This window comes from Arvicola amphibius, chromosome 10 (assembly GCF_903992535.2).
Source record: "Arvicola amphibius chromosome 10, mArvAmp1.2, whole genome shotgun sequence".
Taxonomy (NCBI): domain Eukaryota; kingdom Metazoa; phylum Chordata; class Mammalia; order Rodentia; family Cricetidae; genus Arvicola; species Arvicola amphibius.
Window position 1 is genome coordinate 78943912 of NC_052056.1, and position 26236 is coordinate 78970147.

At 49.3% G+C, this 26236-nt stretch overlaps 1 protein-coding gene across 1 annotated transcript in view; it reads right to left on the reverse strand.

Annotated features, from left to right (window-relative positions):
* The window catches only part of Rph3a (rabphilin 3A), a 46271-nt gene that overhangs the window by 12486 nt on the left and 7549 nt on the right, over positions 1 to 26236 (reverse strand). The window contains exons 3-11 of the mRNA XM_042055834.1: positions 25197 to 25343; positions 11372 to 11501; positions 9259 to 9345; positions 7140 to 7305; positions 5531 to 5569; positions 5302 to 5454; positions 1365 to 1483; positions 1112 to 1142; positions 90 to 278 (exon numbers count right to left, since the gene is read on the reverse strand). Of these exons, the coding sequence (XP_041911768.1) occupies positions 90 to 278; positions 1112 to 1142; positions 1365 to 1483; positions 5302 to 5454; positions 5531 to 5569; positions 7140 to 7305; positions 9259 to 9345; positions 11372 to 11501; positions 25197 to 25343 (1061 nt within the window). The remainder of the gene's footprint in view (positions 1 to 89; positions 279 to 1111; positions 1143 to 1364; positions 1484 to 5301; positions 5455 to 5530; positions 5570 to 7139; positions 7306 to 9258; positions 9346 to 11371; positions 11502 to 25196; positions 25344 to 26236) is intronic.

A 26236-nucleotide genomic window follows, 5' to 3' on the forward strand; every position in this document is an offset into this window, starting at 1 on the left:
CCCATTCCAGCCCCATCCCAAGCTCAGTTTCGGGGTGACTTTTCGCAGCATGCTTCCTCCCTCCCACCCCCACCCCCAGAGCCACCTACTTGCTTCATCCGAGTCATAGCTATTGGCTTCCTCCTCTTCCTCTGCAGGTGGCGGCTGACAGGCAGGGGCCGCCTGGGAATAGGGGCCTGTAGTGTGGGGAGCTGATGGGAAGCCGCCTACGGGTCCTGTCCTCTCCTCCCGGGCTGGGGCGACAGCCCCTGGATAACCAGAGTCGCTTGGAGTGGCCTCTGTGGGGACAAGAGACAGAGAAGAGGCAATATTGAGTCTGTGTCATAGCAGTGCAGCTGGAGAAAGCTTCCAGAATGCAGGTTCCCAGCCACACTCAGAATCAGGGGTCCTGGAATCTGCATGTGATAGTCAAGCCCCAGGACTGATTTGGATAAAAGCAATCCAGACCCCAGAGAGGTCAGTCAGCTGGATGGCATTGACCTTAACCTCAGCTGTGGGATGTAGGACCAGTTCCTTAACATCTCTGAGCCTTAAGTTTCCTTAGTTGTAGAACTGGAGTTACTGAATCCAAAGGTGCTTCTCTGGCAATCAGTATTAGTTGCATTAAACAATGAAGGTCCATGGTTACCTTGTAACCATAACAACCAGGCACCTGAGGCCTGTATGTGGGTCATGGAATAATCACTGTTTGCTTATCATGGGCCAAACACAAATCAGGCTTCACAAAAAGGTTTTTTTTAAATTGATTTTGGTTGGTTGGTTGGTTTTGGGTTTTTTGTTTTAACTATTTTTTTTAACTGTTTGAGTTTGTTTAATCTCCCCAACAAGATTGTGAGGGAAGTCCCAGCCTGACTCACACTTCATAAAAAAACAAACAAACCAACAAAATGAACAAAAAGAACAAAATGAAACTCCTCTGAGGTTTAGTCACTGGCCAGGAGTAACACAGTAGGAAGTAAAGGACCAGGCAGTCTGGACTCTGAGCCGCAGGAGCTGGCTTGTGGGTGTGGACAGTTCAGGGAGTTAGAAAGTGGGCTGCTTAGGCCTCCTCAGACAGGTCTTAGGGTACAGACTGAGTAAATGTGTTTCTGAGAGTGTAGTTCACACTTGCCTGTGCTTTGCTCAGGAGCGGCCCTGCTGCCCTAGGGCCCCCCCCCCCAAGGGGAGGGAAAAGGGGTGGGGATGAGGGCATACTTCCGTGTCTGCCCCGGCCCTGCCCCTTCAGGATGCTCCAACCAACCATCCCTCTGCCACAGTCCTGCCCTAAGCACAGGGCCTCCTTCACCGCAGGGTATAAAGAGAGCTCATGGCTCAGCCTGTTTCAGTCCTGCAGGGTGATGGGACTGAGGTCACTGCTAGGGGACACCAGGGCACATGGTGGCTACATGGCAGATACCTGGCTGCACAGGTTGAGGAGGTGCCGGACTTGACATTGAAGCCGGGGCAGGGCGGGAGGCCTGCACTGAGTTAGTCCGCCTCAAACCTGCAGGACGAAGAGGTAGACAGCATAAAGCACACATACACATGCACACACACATGCACACACACACACATACATACATACATACACAAATACATGAGGCTCCACTGAAGGCTGCCCTTCTCTGGTCCCTCTGTTTTTTCCTTGGTGCCCAGACCCTCTGGGTGAATCTCAGTGGCTGCAGTTATTTAAAGCACAGGGTAGCTGGGCCAAGGGTACAGGCCTGTCATCTCAGCCTCTCAGGTGGCAGAGACAGGAAGCTTACAAATTTGAGGCCCACCTGGGACACAGAGTGAGTTCAAGACCAGAACCGACCTCAAAACAAAACATTAAAATGGGCCAGTGAGCATGGATCAGTGCAGCGTGCTTGCTTAGAACCTGCCCCCAATGAGCCGACAATGGGATTAAATGAGATGACAGTAGCAGAGTTTAATCATAAGATGAGTGCAGAGCAGCTTGGTACAGGAGTTAATGTTACTAATGGACCATTCCCTGTGCACTTTAGACAGCCTGCATTCAAGCAGGAATCCTGGAACATGCGGGAGCGCTGAGATTACGGAGGGGCTCAATAGCCATTTGTAGCAAAGAGTTATGCGCCAGGTAGTATCTTGGGAAAGCTGACCTGGGCAGTGGTGTGTGCCAGGACTGTGTTCTTCCACCTGGGAACTCAGGAAGGGGGCAGTGAAGTCAGCCCAGCATGGGGTAGGTGGTGCAAGGAGCTTTCCAGATAAGGGGACATGGACATTGATTGTATGGGTGTGTATGCGTGTATACTCGTGTGTACATGTATATACCTCTGCCTGTGGGGAATGCATGTGGAGGCCAGAAGTCAACATTGGTTACTTCCCTCTATCATTCTCCACTTTATTTTTTGGGGAAGGTTCCCTCTAAACCCAAAGCTCTGCATCTCAGGCGACTGACCAGTGAACCCCATGATCTGCTTGTCTCTGCCCCACTTGTTCCTGCACTGGGGTTACAGTCACATGACAGGTGTGCACCACCATACTGTACATCTGATATTGACTCTGGAGGGACTTTGTGTGGTCAGGGACATCCTGATGCTGTCTTTTCCTTCAGGGGGTTGAACAACACATGAAAAGCACTAATTACATCTAGAAAAGTCAACTGAAATGTTCCAAACATACACACATGCACACTCACACTTAGTGCACACCCACATGCATATACATGCACATGTATTCACACACAGACAAGTACACACACACATGCATACTCTTACACATGCACACACCTGCACAGGCACACACATACAAGCTAAAGTATCAAACTAGAGAAAACACAAAGGACAAACTTCAGGCCACAACTTCTTGGATGTGACACTCAAAGCAGAAGAAGTAAAAGGGAACAGACCAGTAGGACTTCATCAAAACTGAATCCCTAAAAGTCAAGTGACGCTATCCACAAAGAGACCAAGTGAGTCATCGGGGGGGGGGGAGCCATTTACAAATGACACAGTGACAAAGGGTTGGCATCCTGGATATAAAGAACACCAGTAGAGTCCTGTTGAAAACATGCGACAAGGGCCGAGCCTGACATTTCTGTGGAGAATCCAAGTGGGAAAAGCTGGGTACTACCAACTTTTAGGGAAATGCCAATCAAATCTATAGCACCTCTCTGAGATACTGACTTATACCCATGGGAGTAGGTAGTATTTAAAAACCAACCAACAGCCAAGTGTGGTGGCACACACCATTAATTTTGGCACTTGGGAGACAGAGGCAGGCAGATCTCTGTGAGTTTGAGGTCAGTCTGGTCTACAGAGTGAGTTCTAGGCCAGCCAGGGCTACACAGTGAGACCCTGTCTCAAAAATATAAGCAGGTGAACAAAAACCAGCAGCTGGGCTTAGCAGGTCGTGTTTGTAATCTTAGCATTCAAAGAGGTCAAGACAGGAGTGCACTCCAGTCCAGGCTAGCTACAGCCAGAAGTTCTGCCCACAAAACCAAGCAAGCAAACAAACAAACATATAAAACAACACAATAAACCAGACAGTCACACATGCTGACAAAGGTATACAAAAACTGGACCCCATGTGTATATTTTTTTGTTTGTTTGTTTGAGACAGGGTTCCAGTGTAGCTTTGGAGCCTGTCCTGGAACTAGCTCTTGTAGACCAGGCTGGCCTCAAACTCACAGAGAACCACCTACCTCTGCCTCTGCCTCCCAAGTGCTGGGATTAAAGGTTTGCACCACCACAGCCTGGCTTGTATATTATTGACAGAAAGGTAAAAGTGGCCCACACTACATAAGAAACAGGATGGTGGTCTCTTAAAAGGGTCACATATAGAATGCCTGCCATTTTGGTATTCTCACTTATAGGTATCTACTCCAAAGGCTTGAAAAGGTATTTGTAAGAGACATTCATAGCAACACAATTCACAAGCAGCTAAAGGTAATAACACCCTACATACCCTTGGGCTGAATGGGTAAATAAAAAGTGGCATGTCTGTTCAAGGGACTAGTATAAACCCAGAAGAAGGGAAGAACAGCATAACAAACGCTTGAGCATGGATGAACCTTGAAGGTGAAGTAAGAAAGATAAAAAGGGTAAATAATATGTGATTCCACATAAATCTGTTAAGTTTCTATGGATAAAAAGAAGAGGATTGAATATTCTGGAGTAGGGAAGAGGTCAGAGAGAAGTTATGGATACAAGCGTCTCATGTTGAGACGAGGGGATGTTCTGGTGGTGGGCGGTGGTGATGGTGACATACACCACGAGTGTGCCTGATGCCACCAAACTGGACTGAAGAATGGCTAAAATAGTAAATTACATATAATAAATATGGATTGTGTGTTTTACAAAATCAAAAGGCTTGGCCCATATAAGCTTCACCTCTGGAAGAGAAAAGAGATTGAGAATTCAGGTTTAATTCTTGTTTTCACTCACTGTCAGCTACGCAGTGAAGCGGCAGCAGAGCCTCTCTGAGTCTAATTTTTCCATCTGTGGAGTTGGGATGTTGAAAGCCTCACACTTGTGTGTTGGGGCTGTGGCAAAGAGTCACTAAAATATCCCAGTAGAAGAGCCCTGGGAAGCATCTGGTACACATAGATGCTCCATAAATGTACTCTGGTGGTCAGACTTAGACATCCATCCTCTGTCCATCTTCACCCTGGGTTTACCAGCAGGTATGGGCAGCAGATGGTAGGAGCCCACGTCTGTTGTCAGGAAGGAGGAAACTGAAGCACTAGCCAAACTGTTGGGCTGAAATGTTCCGGCCAAAATGTCCCCAGAGTCTCATGCGTTGAGCACCTGAACTCCAGCTGGTGGTGCATTCTGGGAAGTGGGGAAACTTCAGGAGGTGGAGTCTCACTGGAGCAAACTGTCCACTTCCTGACCACTGCTGTTTGAGCTGCTCAGCCACACCCTCCTCTTCTATAAGAGACTGAGACCTCTGAAGCTGAGAGCAAAATTCATCTTTCCTCTTTTTAGGTTATGTCCTTTGTCCTGTCACAGTGATAAGGGGGCTAAAACCCACAATTTAGGATGTGAATACTGAGCAGACAGGAATGGGGGTGAACACCTGTAATCCCAGTGCTTGGGGACGGGGGCTGAGACAGGAGGATCATTAGTTCAAAGTCATCCTGGGCTTACAGTAAGATAACACCTCTCTTTCTTTCCCTCTTCCTCTTTCTCTCTCTCTCTCCCTCTCCCCACTCCCTCTTTTTCTTTGTTGGGGATTGGGTACCAGAGGCCACTTTAAGTCCTGAACACTCAGCCACCACATTGAGACCCACATTAGAAACAAAACATGATATACAGTAGGCACTCAATAAAGACAGCACATGTCCACCTTGCTCACCTGCTGGGCTCCGGTTGGCATCTCCAGCACTCCCACCATGACCATGCTCCCAGCCCTCAGAATCCCGGGCAGTTGTACTCATTCGTGCTTCAGAGGCCCTGCGCATGGGAGGCCCATGGCTTCCTCGCCCAGGAGCAGAGGGAAGATCAGGGCCTGCAAGAAAGGGGATGGCTTAAAACAGAGAGAAGGAAGTGGTAGGGTGAGGTGGAAGACAATTGGCAGAATTCACCTGGCTTCTGACCTGGGGCCCTCCTCTCCTCCATGTCACCTGAAAAGAGAGAGAGAGAAATAATGTGAGAGCTAGTTTTCTGGTGTCTGTAGAGTTCTCAGCTCAGAGATACACAAGGGGATCGGTCTGTTAATGAAAAAAAGTTTTGAAGCATTAAGTAAGTTTTCCCTCCAACCTCTCCCCTGAGCTTCTTCCTAGTGTCTCATTTCCTTATTGTAAGTGAAGATAAAAGAATAGACCAACAAAACAATGGCCATTTCTTCTGCCTAGACAGGCATGTCTGTCCAACCTTTGACACTACAACATAGCATCGTTACCTGTGAATCCATGATCAAGCACTACACAGCCACATTACCAAAAAAAAAGACTAAAAATTCTGCTTCTGTTCTAAATGAATTTGCAGTTTTGTTTGGGCTGCATTCATAACTCTCCTGAGCTGCATGTGACCTGTGGACTGTGTGTTGGACACTCCTGGCAGAGAGAGGAAAGGGTGATCAGGAGGAAGGATAGTTGGTAGGACTACACACTCCTCAGGGACACAGTGGCTATTGACAACTTAGTGATTCTACAAGAAGTAGAAATGGCTCATGACACTCCATAGAGAAAACCTTTGGCACCAGGCTCCATGGCTCTAAGAAGTTGTCCTATGAGAGATCAGGTCAGGCACTTAGATTTGAGCCCTGCATCTCTAGCTCTCTTTGAGAAATGATGCCCCAGCATTGCTGCTCCAGTTGATCTTACCATCCAGTGTTAATTGAGATTATTATAAGGGCTTTGTCTGTCCAGTCTAAGTGGTACTGTCCAATGAAAATGCAATTTTATGGAGTCATTTTTCTTCCTGTTTGCCTCTCTCTCTCTTTTAATGAACACTTTAATTATTAATAACTATACTCAGATAACAGCCATGATATTAATAGTGCTGGTAATTTCCTTTTGCTAATTTCATTTCTATTCATTTCACTTTTAATTAGTCCAGTTGCAGAATTGTTTACAGTCAATAGAAGAAACAAAAGTGAAAATCAGGCATGGTATAGCACACCTATAACGCCAGCACTTGAGAGGTAGAGGCAGGAGGTTAAGGTTCAAGGTCACCAAATCCTCAGATAAAAAGGGAGTTCCAGAGTATCTTAGGCTACATAAGATTCTGCCCAAGAAGAATAAAAAGAGAGAGGAGAGGGAGGAGGGAACAGAGAGAAGGAGAGGGAGAAGAAAAATTCGGAGGGAGATGAAGAAAGAAGAAAAAACGGAGATGGAAGAGGAGGAAGGAACACAAGGAAACCAGGAAAGCCTTTTTAGCAGGTCCAGGTTCCACAGGTTCCATGGTATATTCAGGTGAGCGGGATACTCTCCCAATTACTAATTTTAATTTCTTATTTTGTGCTTTCCAATTTCCCATAAAGGAAGACAGCAAAGTACTTGGCAAGCTGGCTTTTCTAGAAAGTTCCCTGTGTTACCCTCCCAAAAACAGGTTCATGGGAAACAACGAAGGGGCTAAGAAGTGCTAGACTAGAGACCAGAAGTTGATTGGCAACAAGAACTTTTCTAGAACACCTCCAGGTAGTCCAGTAAGCCAGGACCTGTCTAAGGTTCTGGAAGGGTTTTGTCCTACCTTGAGCTGGAGTTCGGGCTATGTGCCTGGATTCAAGTGTAGGCTGTTCCAGGGCAGCAGGCTCACCAGTAGCCTGCTGGGGCTTGGTCTTCTTTATAGGCATGGGCTGTGGAAGAACCTGTTTGGGAAAACCCTTGAAGAACCATGCTCCTGAGCGCTTCCAGACCTGAAAGGGAAAGAAGGCAGGTGTGGGAGACATGGCAGCCAACGGCCAGTTTTTATCTTTGTTCCCATAGCTCTTGGCCATAACAGTGGCCACATGCATTTGTTCCATGACCTGATGACCATTTTATTGATAGAGAAAGTTTAATGTTTGCCATGTCAAGGATCAATCCAATAGCTCAGTGTCAGAAAGGGAAAGAGTGTGGGCTAAATGCCAATTCTCTCATCTTGTAACTAAGGCCTTGTACTTGATGTATAAGGTGGGATGTACCTATAAGCCCCAATACTTGGGGGCAGGATAATCAGGAATTCAGGTTTGAGGTCAGCCTGGGCTACATGAGACCTTGCCTCAAAATGACAAAATTAAACAGATGATCTAATCCCTGACAACTTCAAGACCCCAAGCTTTTATCCTGACTCCAGGTTAAACAAGATGATATAGTGACATCTGGAAGATCCCCAATTCCCATGTTGCTATATGCCCTATAGGGTTACCCAGAGTGGCACATTATAACGGGGCTTCCACAACTTTGGTTCTCTGGCTTGTGTGGTCCAAGAGAATACCAGAGGAGTGTGCAGATGTGGAAAGGGGAGTCATGGTATATATCCCCTTGGCTCTCTCCCTGGGGATATACCTGGTGATAACCTCCTATTCCCTTCACCTTTCTTCCTGGTTACTGTGCCCTCCTTCCTCTTTCTATTCAGACCAGGAAGTGAATTCAGAGCTCTGCAATCACTCATATTGGAGGGTCCCCTCCACTTTTGGTGTCTCCCACTCTGCCATGAATAGTACCTTCATCAAACCTTCCCTGTGTGTTCTGCTGTCCTGAAGCTGAAGGGAGAACATGTGGCCATTAAAACAATCTCTCCAAGGCAAAAATCTGCAGCAGGGGATGGTTGGTAAAGAAACTGGGATGACTGGGGCTAAAGTCAATAACACAAAGCAGGTGTGGGCAAGAGAAGGATTCTAGAAGAAAGTGGACAGAGAAAAGGGAAGAAGGATGGGGAGGCAGAGGTAGGAGTAAGAGAAGGAATCAAGAGTGAAGAGATAAAATATCATGGAGGAAGGGAGAGGGTGAGGAGCAGAAAGCAGGGAGATGAGAAAGACAACAGGCAAAGAGGGAGAAAAGATGAGGGGAGTTCTGTAGAGATGACTCAGTGGGTGGAGTACACACATGAGGACCTGACCTCAGATCTCTAGCACCCACATAAAATCTGGGCAGTGTGCACCTGTCACTTCAGTGCTAAGGGATCCCAGAAGCCTATGCGTCAGCCAGTCTAGCTGGATCCAAGAGCTCCAGGCTCAGTAAGAGACCTTGTCTCAAAAAGCAGGGCAGAGGCAATAGTGACAGACACTTGATGTTGACCTCGGATTCCACAAGTTCACACCTGGGCAAGCACACCATCACACACGTGTGTATACACTTATGTCACACAGAGAGAAAGAGAGAGATTTTGGGGAAGGGAGACTCAGAAAGTGAGGGACTGGGATGGGGAGGGGAAAACTGGAGGGCAGTGATAAAGAGGCAAAGGAAAGAGAGGAGGGGAAAGGCCACTCTGGCACAGGAAGAGGCCTTGCCATTTCACCAGCTACTCATTCCTTTTCTTTTTAGACAGTCTTAGGGGTTCAGGCTAGCCTCAGATCCACTATGCACTTGAGGATGACCTTGAACTCCTGATCCTCCTGCCCCCAACTCTCCAGTTCTAAGATTGCAGGTGTGCACCACCATGCCCAATTCAAGCCATGTTAGAGCTTTAATCTGGGTCTTGTGTGTTAGGCAAACACTATCTACTGAACCAAACCCCCAGCTTTAGGCTGGTTTCTTTCCTACCAAACCTTTAAGACACAAGAACCAGGCCAAGCCCCAAGCTTCCAAATGCCATGGCACCCTCTCCCACCCCCATCTTACCCATGCTACCCCCATCCTCACCTCCAGGCACAAGCCTGGCCACTCACCTCCCGCTGCTCAAGGCAGATCTTACACAGCCATACCGGATGTGGGCGGTTGTTGGAGGTCTTCACCCCACACTTGGTGCAGACATTCTGTGGACAAAACAGGCAGAGCACACACAGGTGAGGCCAGAGCACACATAGGTGAGGCCAGAGCACACAGAAGTGAGGCCAGAGCACACACAGGTGAGGGGAGAGCACACAGAAGTGAGACTAGAGCACATGCAGGTGAGGCCAGAGCACACGCAGGTGAGGCCAGAGCACAAGCAAGTGAGGTCAGAGCACACGCAGGTGAGGCCAGAGCACACGCAGGTGAGGCCAGAGCACACGCAGGTGAGGCCAGAACACACAGAAGTGAGGCCACAGCACACACAGGTGAGGCCAGAGCACACGCAGGTGAAGCCAGAGCACACAGAAGTGAGGCCAGAGCACACACAGGTGAGGCCAGAGCACATGCAGGTAAGGCCAGAGCACACAGAAGTGAGGCCAGAGCACACAGAAGTGAGGCCAGAGCACACACAGGTGAGGCCAGAGCACATGCAGGTGAGGCCAGAGCACACGCAGGTGAGGAAGGCTTTGGGCTGTAGGAGACTAGGGACAGGCAAGGAGGAAGTTGGGGAGCAAAGGAGTTCAAAATCTCTTGGGGCATGGAAAAAACTAGAACCCTTCCTCACTTTCTCCCAAGAACAAGGCCAATTGGAATAGTTTCACTTTTGGTCTTGCTGCCAATGGCAAGAGCTGGATTCTTCCCCAAATGTTGAAGGGGAGGTTTCTCAAAAAATCCATCCTTTGGGGTCTGGGTTCTCACCCACCACATAGAGGAAGCCACTGGCATGATTTTGAAGAAAAGTCAGTGTATTCTTTCTGTTTATTGGCTTCTTTCTTTTCACAGAAGACTTGAGACAGTTTTAGCCATGACCACACATCCACCCACTCCAGTAGACAAGCAATGTCTGAATAACAACCAGACAACACAGAGGGATGCTGACTCTGGGATGAGCTTCCATTGACTGAGGACAAACAAAAAACTCATAAGTGCATAAAATTGCCTATCAGGGTAACTGCTATAATGAATTACCTTTCCAACAAACTTTCCCCAATACTGTGTTTTGTTTTGTTTTAGACAGGTTTTTCTGTATTGCCCTGGCTGTCCTGGAACTCACTCTGTAGAGCAGGCTGGCCTTAAACTCACAGAGATCCACCTGCCTCTGCCTCCTGAGTGCTGGGACTAAAGGCCTAAGCCACGATACCTAGCTAGCTCAATACTGTACTCTATGAGCTGCTTGGATCACAGTGAGGGAGATGCCCAGTGGCATGATGGGTATCTCTAGGTAGGTGGATCACCGAATTCCTTGAGTGGAGTAAGGTGGACCAAAGACAGTCATGTCTCTGTTCTGGAGAGGCTGGATACACCCATTTCAGGGGGTCATGACAAGAACTCAGGGAGGGGCTTCTCTGCTTGGACAAATGCTCTTAAAATCCAAAGAGTCCAAGTTGGCTGGAGAGAGGTTTTCTAAGTCTTTCTTTTAAAAAAATAAATTGTATTTTTTTTACTAGTGTGCACTTTTGCGTGTGTGTGGCCAGAGGAGAACTCTGTGGTGTTCACATCTTCTACATCACGAGGGCTCCAGGGTTAAACACGGGCTTGTACGACAGGTGCCTTTACCTGCTGAGCCATCTTGCCTGCCTTTCCTATCTAAGTTTCCTGTAGCTTGATGCATGTTAAGGGAACAAACATGCACGTGTGAGTTCATGTATGTTCATGCACACACACATACACACACACACACACACACACACACAGAGCATGCTCTTCAGACCACACATCTAACTTACTAATTAACCCATAGTCAGGATCCTCATGCCCCAGACTTCTGAGTTCATCTTGCATAGACCTCAGCTCTAAGAGGACATAAAGACCTTCCATGGAAGGAACCAGAACCAAGCCGACCTTGGGAGACTGAGAATCCCAAGGGATTCACACCCTACAACTGTCCTTCAGAGGCCAAGCTCCATCCTTCAGACCCCAGGCCCCAGATCCACATCCAATCAGTCCAGATCCCTCTTCCCCATGCAGGTGTCCAGCGGGAAAGGAAGAAAGGAAGCGTGATACTGGTACCTTCTTACAGTCTTCACACACGACACAGGCAGAGCCCAGCACGCCCAGCTGCTCTCCACATAGAATGCAGCGGTTCACACCATCCCCGGCCACATTTTTCCTCATGTTTTCCAGACGGTCCACCAGGCGCCTGGAGCAGAGACATGGCAGTAAGGACCCCCAGGGCCAGGTGCCCCTCCTTGTGTCCCAAGCAGAGGAGGACCCTCCATCTGTGATTCTACGTTCTCGAGGATCTGACAGTGGCTGCGAAGCCTCCCTGTAAAGGTCTTCCAGTGCCAGTACTTTCAGAATGTCTGAGCCCACTCCAAGCCCAGGCTCCTCAGCGGCCATCAGTGCTGATGGCTCCAGGTTCAGGCCTCTCTTAGCTCACATAGCCTCCTCCAGGGATCAGCCTTCAGAGTTCTGAGTTGACTCTCAGGCATCTGGAACAAATGCTTTCAAACTAAGCACACTGCAAGCACCTGCCAAAATGCAGATTCTAAAACAGGGGTCTGAGGTGGATCTTTCTAGAAAACTCTGAATCAGTGCTGCTTAGTGCTGCTGGCCCAGGTTCCTCAGCTGGGTGAGATGGCTCACATCTATAACCCTAGCACCCAAGGAGTAGAGGTAGGAAGGTTGCTGTGAGCCCCAGGTCAGGTTGTGTTCCAAGGTTATGGAGTAAGAGTCTCTCTCAAACAAAATGAAAGCAATGTCAACAAACAAAACCAAAAGGCTTGTTGTCATATTCTAGACATAGGGGCAGGGCACTGGAACTGGGTTTGCTCGTATCTTTGTGGTGTGAAGCCCACAATAAACCGAGGGCAACAGAGCCCTTGGAAGGACCTGGCAGTCCTGCCCACAGCCATCAAACGTGGACTCTGTCTGAGGGCCCTCTGGCTCCTGAAAATCATTTTCTGATGCTCTCCCCATGAGTCCCCACATGGGGGGGAGTGAGGAGCAGCCTGTAGGCCCTGGCGCCTCCACTGTGCCCTAGGCTACACCTCACTATCAAAGAGCGGCAGTACAGAGCCCAGGCTCACACTCTGGCCCCGCACGTTCATCAGTCACCTCTCCCCATAAACTATCCCTATGGACCCACAGAGGCAGTAACTGGTCCCAGAATGCCCCAGGTGGCGGCAGCTGCCCTGAGGTGCACTTGCTGTGTGGTGGGCCCTCGAAGTTAACACTTCATATGGGTTAACTGAGCAAATCTCCCAAACTCCAGAACTCAGGATTCCCGCTATCTCTGGCTTAAGAAATTTTTACTTCGCCATGGTGTGAAAGAGACTCAGTTTAAAACCATCCTGGGTGGGGACATGGCTCGGGTGGTAGAGCATTGTCTAGCATTCACCAAGCCCTGGGTACTATTCTCATTCGCATAAATCAGGAGTGGTGGCATACGCCTATAATCTCAGCCCTTGGGAGGCAGAGGCAGGACAACCAGAAGTTCAAGGTCATTCTTGGCTACATACTGAGTTTGAAGCCAGCTTGGGCTACATGAGGCCCTGTCTCAAAGAAAATAACTATTAAATAAATAGACAGAAACTGCCCGTAATTTTTATCTCCTGCTAGAAGATAAAAATTCCATGGTGTGGTCCTCTTTCATGACGGTGTGCAGAAGCAGTGGGCCTGGCTTCCTGAAAGCCCCACAATCATGAGGGAAAGCTACTGCATTTGACTGTGCACTGGATCACTAACATGGGAAAGTCATATGCATTTCCTACTTATGATGTTTGCAATGTACAATGAGTTTATCCTGCCACCACCCAGGGACACCAGAACGATCCTCTGTGCTCCAGTGCCCATGTATTCAATTCAGAAAACTGAAGCTGTTGCTTACTGGAGCCACTTAACCAGAAGGCAGTGAGGGCTGAGAGCAAGATTCAAGCAGTCTGTCCCAGGCCCTGTCCCTTACTGCCACACACAGAACAACATGCCAAGCGGTCCTGGGCTGGACTCTAGTGGAACCTCACCCTGACAGCCTTTCCCACACCAATGGCCTCTCAGTCACTGCTAGACCCTGAGCTGCACTAACGACCTCAACTGCTTCTGTGCCCCGTGACAGGGCAGGGTAGTCACACCTGCAAGTCAAGCATCTGGGAGGCCAAGGCAGGAGGATCATGTGTGTGAGGACAGCCTGGGCTACTCAGTGAGTTCAAGGTCAGCCTGGATACATAGAGCTTGCCTTGCAAGTATGAGAACCTGAATTTAATTTCAAAATCCAAGTTTAAAAAAAATGCTGGGTGTGGGGTGCTCACTGGTAACCACAGCAGTGACATGGGAGCCCCCTGGGGCTCACTGGCCAGCCAGCCCAGTCTACTGTCTGGATAACAAAATGGATTATCTCCTGGGGAATCATAGCCAATTGTCCTCAGGCCTCTACACACATGTTCATGCGCACCTGCGCATACATGAAAAGAGAGGCAGAGAGACAGGGAAACAGAAGAGAAGAGGGAGGGGTGGAAGAGGGAGAGAGAGACCAACCACCCAAAAACAAAGCCCCTTAGTGTAGGATCCTGATGTTAGGATGTCAGCCCTCTGCTCTCTACAGTCCAGTTTCACACCAGTGTTTGCCAAACTCTGCTTTCTGGTGCCCTGAGGGTTCTGCAGGGCCAGCTGTGTGTGTCAGGGGTGGGCAGGAGATTCAGAGAGCCCCACACCCCATCTCCTCTGAGCCAGCCCGAATTCATCTCTGTTAGTTGGGGCTGCTGGATGAGGTCACATTTGCTAATTTGAAGGAGTCTGGAGCATGTGAACCAGCAAGGGTCTCCGCGCCACCGAACTGTACAGCATGAGAGCTTGAGGACAGACGCGGGTGAGCGAAGGGACAGGATGCAGGGTGACATTCTTCTTGTGATTTCCTCTTCCACTGCTCTGGCCAGAAAATTCTACCCCTGCGCCTCAGTCCCTGATCACTGTCTGTGACAGACAGCTTACAGAAGCAATTTAGCGGGAGGGGCCTTTACCTGGCTCACAGTTTCAGAGGGTCTCTGTCCATCATGGTGGAAAGAAGGGAGAGTTATTTAATCCACACAGAGGGAGCATGTGGAAGAAGCAGAGTACACCTGGGACCAGGGGTGGGATAATCTCCAAAGGTTGGTCCCTAGTGACCTCCTTCCTCCAGCAAAGCCCTATCTAGGGAAGTTCCACTGCCACCCCCAAAGAGCTCCCCTATCTGGGGGGCAAATATTCAACACAGGAGCCTGGCCAAGGGAGTGGTTCAGATTTAAGTGATAGACTATATCTACCATGGGGGCCCATGGCACAGAGAGGGTAAGAAGTTACAAAGGTCACATAGCTACGGCCAATCTAATCTGCAACGTGCTTCACTGGGGAGCATTTTAAAGGGGTTTTCTGCTTTTCTTGGACAATAAGAACATAGATTGTCCCCACTTGCAAGGCTGCATTGTAACTGCCCTGCCAGAATGCCTGATTCTTCCATCATGCTTGAAGGCCTGCTAGCCCATATGTCTAAGGCAGGTCTCCTGAGCAGGTATTAGAGTTGCCCAGGTCTTACAGACTGAATGAAGGTTATGTCCTGATGCTCCCAGCCCTTGTCACAGCATTTAGGAGGAGGATATGAGGTAGCAAGTGGACCTTTCTTCTCCCAGGTCTCAGGAATGAGCAAGGCATCTCATATCCATGTGCATGGACACTCTCCACTCGGCCCCAAATGTGGCCTACTTAGAAGGCCCCTAGGGCCAGAGATTTCAAATCTAGAGATAAAATTTTCCATGTGTGCCCAGCAGGTTCATAGCCTGCTGACAAAGCATCTCCTCTTCCACACCAGGACTTTTGTTCCTACAATCTCAGGGGGAGAGTTGGGGGCACACTGCAACCCTCACTGCCTGTCAACCACCCAGCTCTGTGACGAAGCTCTCATGATCAGGTTTTGGTTCCATGTTGGTGACCAGTCCAACTAAGACTGGATATCCATGTTCAATCATGCAGCCTTGAGCAAATGTCCCCCAAACCCATGGCCCATCTAGATCCTTTGGGGAGCACATTTAATGCTTAGAAGATGGTTCTATGGGCTCAGAACAAGATTCAGGAGCCTACAGTTTTAAAGGGCTCCCTATGTGCTCTGTACTGTTTGAAAGTTTGGCTATGTCTGAACTCTTTGGGGTTTTGTTTGTTTTTGTTTTTTTTCTGGTTCTGGGAATGAAACCTAGGGCCTCATGCAGGCAAGGCTGATGCTCCACTCCCAAGCCTTGGGCAGACCAGCTCCAGCTCCAACCCCCACCCCCTGCCAAATGCTGCCTCAGAAGAGGTAGGGGGAACCTCATATGAACCCTCGCCTCAATCTGCTAAATGGGAAAAGAGTCCCCAAACCAGAGTGCAGAATTCATCAGGCCGTGAAAATGAGGTTGGAAGTGTTATGAATACCTTTGTTGTGCGCATCAAAGAGAAAACAAAAGAAAAATCAGAACACGGGCAGCGACCATTGTCCCTGTTCCCTACAGGAAGCATCCCTAGTGGCTTCTCCTCTGCACTTTTAACTCCTCACGGGGAGCACATGTCACCTTTCATTAGACAGAAAGAGACATTCCAGAGCCCGAGGTGTGCAGGCGAGATGCTGAAGGGCGTGACTGGGGATCCTTCCTCTTAGCCAGTTACTGTTTGGGTTGGTGTTTTCTTAATTACAGCTAATTATTCAGCTGAGCAAAAATTGCAGATCCTTTATTCAAAAAATGCCACACAAACAGCCCCATAGAGTCTGGAAGGGACTTGCAGACATCCCTGTGAAATCTCCCAAGCCAGGCTGCCCGCCACTGTCTGCTTCTCTTTCAGTGATTCTTATAGCCAAGCTCCTGCAATGGCTCATTAAGCTCTGAGCACTCTGTAGTTTTGCAAGCCCTGAGCTCTAAAATCATCCGTGATCCCTACCCCCAAGACCACAGGGTCGGGTTTGTCACAGTAGTAGCCCATTCTCTGGTACCAATTTCTGTCTGAGCTAATTTTTGGCTGCTCTGATAAGGACCATGACCAAAAGCAGCTTGGGGTAGGAAAGGACTTATTTGGCTTATAACTTATAGTCTGTCACTGAGGGACATCAGGGCAGGAACCTGGAGGTGGGAACTGAAGCAGAGACCATGGAGGAACACAGCTTACTGACTTGCCCTTTGGGCTCATATTCAACAACCTTTCTCATGCTTCCCAGGATCACCAACCCAGGGGATGGCACCACGGGCTGGACCCTCCCCATCAATCATCAATCAAGAAAATGCCCCATAGACTCACTACAAGTCAGTTTGATGAGGCATTTTCTCAACTGAGATTCCACTTCCCAGGTGACTCTAGCTTGCATAAAGTTGACAAAAAACTAACCAGCACAGTGACCTTGGCTCTCCTAGTACCATCTGCCTAGCTTCTGCTCTAAGGGGATTGTGTAAGCTACCCCTTAAACCTCCTAATGTGAGCAGTGCTCAAAGACCTGAAGAGTCCAAACACCAGATGTCCCTTCTGGTCCTTGGTGCTGAGATGGTCCTTGAGGGAGCCTGATTTGATGGCTGTCTCTTTTCCACTCATTCTATGCTCAAGCAATTAGCTGGCCACTGTAAGTAGCTGTCATTCTCTAGTTAGGTCTTTATATGCCTAATTAACTTTATGATGCATGGTGTCATCCAAGACACATCCATCACTTGGAGGACTTGGGTGGGAACCTCCCCCATGCCCCAGGATGTACTTGGGAGCACTGGAAGGGCCGTGTCCCTGCACCCTCCTTTCTAGATAGCCAACATATGACCTCTCAAGATGGTGTGAAGTGGGTTATCACTGGCCAGATGTTGCTACTCCGGTTCAGGAAGATGAACATGGTGGCAACACTGTAACCTGCTCGGTACCCCATACTATGAGGAAAGGGGTAGTTAGGATGCAAGCATGGGTACCAGTTTTGGCTCTGTATCTGCCACTTCCCAGCTCAGTGATGCCAGGTGAGTAATCTAGCCATTCTGAGCCTTAGCTCCTTGCCCTGTAACCTAGCGAGAACCAAGCCCTTCACTATGGGAATGTTATAGAGGTGAAATCATATGTAGCATGTCTGGGTCACGGTAACATTCACTGATGGCTGCTGGCTTTTATACTTTCTGTACTGTGTGATTGTTCCATGACCAGGGTGTCATAGAGACACACGGTGCTTGAGAACCTGTTCCCCTGTTTTTGAAGAGGCTGTGATAATCATAGGGCTCAAGGCCTGTTCTAGGCCCACATCACATAGGACAGTGCTTCTCAATCTTCCCAATGCTGTGACCCTTTAATACAGTTCCTTTGGTTGGTAACCACCAACCATAAAATTACTTTGCAGATACTTCATAAATATAATTTTGCTACTGTTATGAATCATCATGCAAATATGTGATATACAGGATATCTGATCTAAAATGCTTGTAAAAGAGTCAGTCAATCCGCAAAGGGTCGTGACCCACAGGCTGAGAACCACTGGCAGGAGAATACCTGCACCTTGGCACATGCATCAGCATTTGTGTCCAAGAACACACCTTTACACACAACCATGCCTCCTGGCTCCTGGCAGAACCCATCCCTAGCCTGTTCTGCAGAGACCAGTAATTGTTTTTGTGAATCTCAGGCTCCCGTCAAAGTCCAACCTGGCCTCCGCCACTCCCACCACTATCCAGGCTGCCAGTTAGCATGGTTGTGGATCCTGGGATGCAGAGGAGACAAATGGCTTTCTGCTGCAGGGGGAACCAGCATGACCAAATCCTCCCTGCTGGCCTAGGTGTGGTGGCTTTTACTCTGGTCCTGGAACCAGCATGGAAAATGGCTGAACCACGTGGTCCCACCATGAGCAGGCAGTCCAGAGCAGCTGCTGCACTACCTCACAATGTTTCTCAGTATGGACGGTAAGTAGGTGGCATGTTGCCTGTCGTCTGTCCCTGTTTCCCACCTCCTCTCTCCCTGTCCCATCCAGTCCTGAATCCCTTCGCTCACTCATCACCTCCCCTAGTTGCCAAGCAGGGCGGTATTAACATGGCCCTTATTGAGCTTCCAGGCTATAGTATTGTTAGAAGCAGACATGGTCCATCTGCCATGATCAGGAGTTGGCTACCCTGGTAGAAGCCAGCCCCAGGCTCCCAAGCAGGGCTCTCAGAACCTGTCCTTAATGGCCAAGCTGCCCCCATGTACAGCTGGCACTCAGGGCCTGTGCCTGGCAGGCCCGTCAATTTGACCACCAAGCAACCACAGTTCCCATCTCACCTTGGGGCATTTAGGTGCCAGGTGCCAGGTGCTGTGCTAAGTACTCCCCACCATGTTTTCCTTGATCAATGAGCACCTGTGAGATCAATTCTATTATTCACCCCCACTTACAGATGGGGACACGAAGGCACACAGAGGGCAATTACTAGCCAAGTGGCCCTGACGACTGCGCTAGTTTCCTGGACTTTGGACAAGGGAAGTTTTGTGTCATTGTGACTTAGGTTTTGCTTCTCCACCATTTCCCATCATGATAAATGGATCTGAGGGGAAGCGGCGAAGTCCTGCGAGTAAGACAGAACCCTCATCAATCTGACGGATATCCAAGACACCTGTGAATGCCTGTCACCCTGCGTCCCTCCACCATCTGGCAACTGCCCCCGCCTCTCACACTCCCCAGAGGCAGCACACATGAAAGATGCTCAAGTTCAAAGTCTCCCGGGGCCACAGGAAGGCTATGTGTGCCCGGGCAAATGGCTTCAGATTCCTCAGATGCTAGGAAGCAATGAGCCTTTCTCTCCCCAAGGACATTACACGGGGGAGAGGAAGTGATCAGAATTTGAGAGTTCCTGGCACGGGGTGCAAGAGATATTTCTCTGTGGAACAGCAAAATAGGACTACAGCTGTGGGCTAGCCTGGGCTCCTGCTCCTCGTTCCATTGCCTGTGTGGCTCTGGGAAGGTTGTTTAACCTCTCTGTGCTTCAGTGCTCTCATCCATAAAATTGTGGTGTTCTACTGCACTGGGCTTGGCGCTCTAAGAAGAGGGGCAGCCATTGATGATTTAGTCCAGTGTTCTCTTCGATCATCCCCCCTAAAGGTTGACTGTAATTACATCCAAATCCTCAGCCCATTTCTTCTGTCCATGAACCACAGGGAATGGTTTTCAGCCAGGGATGACTTTGTCCCCCAGGGGACACTGCTTAACGTCTGGAGACATTTTTGGTTTTCAGAGCTGGTGGTGTTGTCTACAGGCAGCTGGGAGGTGGAACCCAGAGACGCTGCTGAAACATCATACGATGCACAGCACAAGCCTCAATATGAAGAATCTCCCAGGCCCACATGCAGGTAGGTATTGAGGCTGAAAAGCAGGGCGTGACGGGACTTGGGAGCCACCCAACTGGACTTCTGGCTTTGCAGATGGGTTATGGGATGTCTCAAGGTTAAACAGCCTCAGTGACAGCCCACCACTCATGCTATTCACACAACATGACCATTTACAGTCCTTTGATGGCAGACACTGGGGCAATTGGGGAAATTTTAAAACTGCCATTTGGTTTGGTGCCAACAGATTCCACGAAGCTTCAAAGATGGAGTATGTGTGCGTGCATATGTGTGTTTGAGTGTGTGTGCACGTGCATACAGCCATGTATGGAGATCAGAGGTCCTTATGGCTCTCCTTCTTACCTTTTGAGAGCAAGTCTCTCATTGACCCTGGTTGTTGCTCATTGATTCTGCTAGCCTACCGGCCAATGAGCTCCTAACATCCATCCACTGTCCCTAGCTCTTGCTGGCTTTTATATGAGGGTTGAGATCCCAATTCAAGTCCTCACATTTTCTTGGTAGCTATTTTACTAACTGAGCCAGCCTCCAGCTTCAAGGTTTGTTTACTTGCTTGTGTTGTTGTTGTTGTTGTTGTTGTTGTTGTTTCGGGTTTTTTGTTTTGTTTTGTTTGAGACAAGATCTCACTATTGCTCATAATGACCTTGAACTTGATATTCTGCCTCAGCCTCCTGAGTGCTAGGATTACAGGCATGTACACTAAATACGGCGAAGGCTGGGTGGATACTGAAAGAAAGCATTTATCTAACACCTGGGGAAACTGAAGCGCTACTTTGCAGTTTTTAACATTGGGAGGTTACAGAGTACTTATTAAACCTGATGGGGTCCATGGAGACTTGCTTCTTGTGAAAAGATGAACATGTGTGTAACTATGTCCGGACCCTGACTCACACTCCACTCTGGAAGGCCTGGGCTCCAGACTACCGGAGAAAGGACTGGTGTAGACGGGGCAGGACTGACCTTGCTGTCTGTGTCCTTGCCCAGCCACAGGAAGGACATCTCCTAAGGACAAACACTGTGGAAAAATTCTGTGTCAAACAGTTGGGATGGGGGATGTGAACCCCAACAGGGAAGTGGCAGGGACACAACGGATTCTGCAACGACAGGTCTTCCTTCATCTCTCTGACTTCTTCCTCCATCATCGAGCTGGGATGCCAAGGTTAATGACAACTCTAATTACTTTTTTTGAGCCCGTCTGTTTCAGGAAGCTGACCTCGAACAGAGCCACCCAGCTGCTGCCTCTTTGCAGGCAGGATACGTGCAAATGCCTTGGAGGAGATCCAGACAGAAGGAAGTGCAATGGGGACACAGAAGGACAGCCTCATGGACGGAGGCTCTGTCATGTAGAGGGAGTGGGGGTGCAAACGAATTTTCTAGGCAAACGACTTAGCACATTCTGAAGGTCCAGTGACCATCAGTGTGTCTTTCTAGCTCAGTTGGAGCCCTTTCCCACTCATAGGAAGCCCCTCAGAAGCCTTGTTTCCATGGAGATGTGGCATGGCTGTGTTCTAACACATGGGGTGAGAAATTTTTTTTCTGAGGCTATATGCCTGATCACAGATTCCGTAGGACAACTCTGAGCCTCCTGTTAGGTTCCCCTATGTGCACAGCTCAGAGGGAAAGATGACAGTTCCATCTTCCCCTGCACACACCCGCTATTCTTCTCTTAAGGAGATGGAACCTTCGACCATGGCCTCAGTCCCAGGCCTGGCTATAAGGACATTTGGTGACTTCCACCTTTGCACTCCTGAGACCTCACTGTGAAGGGGCAGGGTAGGGGTGGGCTACTGAACGAGGAAGGATGTGAGAGGGGAGGGGAGCAATAAGACACAGGACCCTCCAGTGTAGTGTAATCCCACTGCCAGCTGAACACAGTGAGTGACCCAGATGCCCCCACAGGACAGAATCCATCCAGCAGAGCCATGCCTGAATTCTTAACCCCTTCAAGTCTGTGCCAGCTAACTATGGAGAACAAATCACCTTGTGCCCAGAAAGGGAATGTATGGAAAGGAGGCAGTTGGATGGGATTTTCTCCTGCTCATCATCTCTCTCTCCTCATATCCTGAACAGGGCTGAGCTCGGGAGAGGGTGGAGGGCACGTGAGCACTGAGACTCTGGGATGGAGCTGCAGGAAGGCAGCTTGGGACTCTGCACAGCCTGGGGCTCTCTTGGGTTCTTACTTCCAGCAAAATTGTCCCACGGAAGAATCAAAGCCTCCTGGGAGGCCTGATACCTTTCCCACCGGAAATCAGAGCCCGACACTACCAACACTGCCAGCAGAGGAAGCAGATTAGCAAGGCAGGAAGGAATCTTCCATAGAGGCCACCAGCTAAGCTTGAACTCTTCAGTAGAAGTCTAGGCTGGCAAGGTGGCCCTGCAGGGAAAGGGGCTTGCCACCAAGACTGATGACCTGATGACCCCCAAGAATTACTCCTGACCTCCATGCATATGCCATGTGCATGAAAAGCAATCAGATGGAACATATATGTTTAGAAGTTTAGGTCCACAGACAGAGTGGGAGTCTGGAGACAGATCCGGGGAAGAAAACATATAGAGTTAAGGACATCATTCTGGGGCCAACCAAAAGGGATCAAACCTAGCTTGTCTATGATCTTTTCTCTCCCAGCCTCAGTTTCCCCATCTGTACAGTAAAACTGCTATAGTACCCACTCCACATGGTAAGGAGGAGCACTGACTGTGCTGGTCACGTGAAGTTTAAACCACAGGACTCAGGGCTGAGGGCTCAGTGGGAAGAGAGCTTGTCTACAAAGCACGAAGCCCTAGGTACCATGGCCAGCACTGTAGAAACTGGGTATGGTGGTGCACGCTTGTAACCCCAGAACTCAAGAAGTAGAGGCAAGATGATCAGAAATTCAAGGTCATCCTCAGCTACATAGTGAGCTCAAGGCTAGCCTGGGCCACATGAGAACCTGTCTCAAAAAAATAAATAACGCAAAATGCAAAACTTGGTACATTGTGGGTGCACGGTAAATAGTGTCCCTTGTGGGGATTATTGTCCATGTTGATTCAAAGTGACCTCATACTGTCCCAAATGGCTTCACTAGGGTAACGGAAAAGAAAACTCAGCAACAGGACTCAGATGGGGACAGGAGCACCTGAAATCCTAACCCAGTTAAAAAGAGTCCCCTTCCTCAGAGACACAGTCAACAATGAAGGGTGAAGTCCTCACCATACACAATCACTGTCGCAGCTGAGTGAGCAGGAAGGCACCTGAGAGTCAACTGGGGAAATGGAGGCAGAACCTTTGCTCACTCAGAGCCTTAGGTTTCACAGTGGTTGCCCCGGAGAGCAGAACCCCACCTCAGCCTCATTCCCACCCGGCTTTCATTTGATTCTCTTCCGGGAGGTGTAGGAGGAACCGGAATGAAGGCATGGTGTGGAGCTTCGAAGACACAAATAGCATCAGGCTTGCCTCTGGCTGCAATGGAGGAGACACGGATTGCTGGGCTTCCGGGGCTGCCCTCCCAACTCCGGGAAGCCAGGGAGAAAATACACCAGCTCAGCTGAGGTACACTCTGCCAGCCCAGATTTGGCCCAGGATCCCTGGAAGCCTCTCAAGTCTCCTTCCGGGGAAGCCAGGGAATGCTGGGACTCCAGAGCTTGCCAAACTGGGGCAACCCAGCACAGGTGCAGACCAAAAGCATCAGCAAGCACCAAAACAAAACAAAAAGCCTCTTGCAGTAAAAACTAAATCGGCCCTCGGATAGCTGCTGTTTACTGCATGTGTACTTCACCAACATCCTTGGCACAGTTATTCCCAAGGAGTGTCATCTCCATTTTGCACATGAGGAAACTGAGGCACAGGAGCAAAGAGACTAGCATAAGATCACAGAGAAAATAAACAGCAGAGTCAGGATCTGAACATAGGTCTCCTTGATCTGGGGAGCTCTCAACAATGATGCTCTGCCTCACAGCATCAAGTCAATGTCAGGCTACAGAAGAAAGACAGGACTCACTGACCCTGTGCTAGAGGCGGGAGGGAGTGCCCTTAAAGCTGAGGACAAGGAAGGCACAGATAAAAGTGTAGCTGGGTCAGGTTCTCTGCAAGATGCGAAGAATTGTTGATGCTCAGCTTTTCCTTATGCAATAGCCCAGGATGCCAGCCTGTGGAATGGTACCACACACATCTGCAGGGCTGGAAGATAGCTCAGTGGTAACGAGCCTGCTGTGATCCCCAGCAGCCATGTAAGTCAGGCATGGTGGTAAGTGCCAGCACGTAGAGGTGAGGGAAATGGGGGGTCCCTGGACCATTGACCACCCAGTTTAGCTGAATGGATACACTGTAGGTAGGAGTCCTTCTCAATGAAAGGTAGAATATGCTGAAAAAGACACCAGGAATCGGCATGCGCGCGCATGCAAACGCACAAAAGCACGATGCATCTGTTTCACTTTACGTTGGGACAGTAAGGGATTTCCTGGAGGCAAGAGGCAGGGTAGCTTCTCAGGCGCTTCCTAGTTCCCACTGGAGACTGTTCTGTGGGTCCCTCTGTGCCATGCCTAGAGTCTCCCCTTTCCTTAGTCACCCTGACCCTGATGAGCTCTGACATTTTCCCAGCCACACGGCTCCCAGCTGCCCTTCAGCATGCACTCGCTCTGTTCTCTTCCACGTTTGCTTCCTGCAAGCCCCACCTCCCTCCCGTCCACAAGTCATTAGCCCTGCTCTCTGAGACCCGCTTTGCCCTCTTTCCTCCCATCCATTAAACACAGTCACAACTGGGGCACGCCCATCACTCACTCTATCCTCTTTAGAATCCGGTGGTGTCATTATGCCCTTCCTCCCATCAGCAGATGGGGCTCAGGGAGATAAATCCAAGTGTTCCAGTTCCACCATGGACTCCGGGTTCTCCAAGCCCAGAATCCGTGTGTCCACACTGGGTCCACCCCAGCTGCCTTCTCCACACAATGCCTGCCTTCCATATATTACCAGTTACACTGCCATAGATTGCCAGTGTGACTCTATAGCTTACTCTGAAGTGTGTTCTTGTATATTCCCTTTAACATATTTATGGGATGCACAGTGGTGCTTTACTACATATATATAAGCTGTCGTGACCAGATGGGCGTCCTTGGTATGTCCATCTCATCATTGGGAATACTCAGCACTTCTCTGCCAGCTGTCTTGAAATTCTCAGGTCATTGTCATTCATGGTTACTGGGCTACATTGTAGGGTACCAGACACTTCTCCTGCCCCCTGCCCCACCTCTGAGCCCTTGCCTATAATGTCAAATGCAGTATCTTCTGTTCACCATCTCCACTAACTCCACCCTCAGTGAGACAGTCAATGCTTCCAGAACTCTCTATGAAGCCCTCATCAGCTAAGACAGCCAGTGTTCACACCCACAACACAGCCTCTGCGGTCAACCTCCCTCTACCCTGTCCCCAGACTTCGCTGCTTCCATGAACACTGACCCCAGACCATTCTGTCCTCTCTCCCTCCTCCTCATCTTCTGGATTAGATTGCTACCTCATGCAGTAAGGATTGTGACTCAAGTGGTCAAGTGCTCCCGCCCCAGTGTCATCATGCAGCCTGGGGGGAGGTGAAGGCAGCCTCACCCAATGCGCTCCTGTTCCATCGCTTCCATCTTCTCCGCCCGAATAATCACCCTGTTGATGATCTCCTTCTCCTCATCTGTCAGCTCTTCCTGGTTCCTCTGCCTGTCAGTCTTCGCTCCGGGATGGACGGACCATCCTGCTTGTAGCCTGTGAGGTCAAGGGAAAGATGTGAGGTGGGCTGGAAAAGACTGAGGGGAAGGCATGAGATGGGTCAGGACAGAGACCCAGGGATCTAGAAATCAGGGCTGAGGCTTCTGTAGGAAGCCTCACTGGCCTAGGGACCCTGGGCAGAATGGTGCCTCTGAGCCTCGGCTTGCCTGTCTGAACAATGCAACATGCATCATTCCTTCATCCCACTCTGATGCATTTATTTTAGGAAGTATTCCAGATCACATGCATGAAGAAAAGTTAGAAAGCAAGACATTTTCAGAAAGAGCCTAAACTAGACCTCCCCCCCCACCCACACACACAACATACAGTGTAGAGAACATAGAGTCAGGCCAGGTGGACCCCACGGATGGCCTGACCCAAAGATGTTTTGTTTGAATACATGTTTGTTTATTTATTTATAACATGGAGCCCAAACTGTCCTGGAGCTTCCTCTATAGCTGAGGATGACCTTGAACCCCTGGTCCTCCTCCCTCTACCTTCCATGGGGGTGGCTGCTATGTGCTGTTATACCGGTGGGGGGAACAGTTCTCTTTAAATAGGGTTGTAAGCATATCTTTATAAGGACGAATAACCAAGTTTTCAACCATTAAAGGCTCGGGTAACATTTGGGAACATTAAAGGCTCTGTGCATTCTCCCCTGCCTCACCCCTTTTGAGACTGGTCTTATGTAGCCGAGGTTGGCCTTGAACTAGCTATATATCAAAGGCCAACTTTGAACTTCCAATTCTCCTGCCTCCATCTCCCAAGTGCTGGGATTATGGTGTGCACTACTACCTGTAATTTGTGTGGCACTGGGACTCAAACCCAGGGCTTTACCCATGCTGGACAAGCACTATATCAGCTGAGCTATGCACCCAGCCTCATTCTAC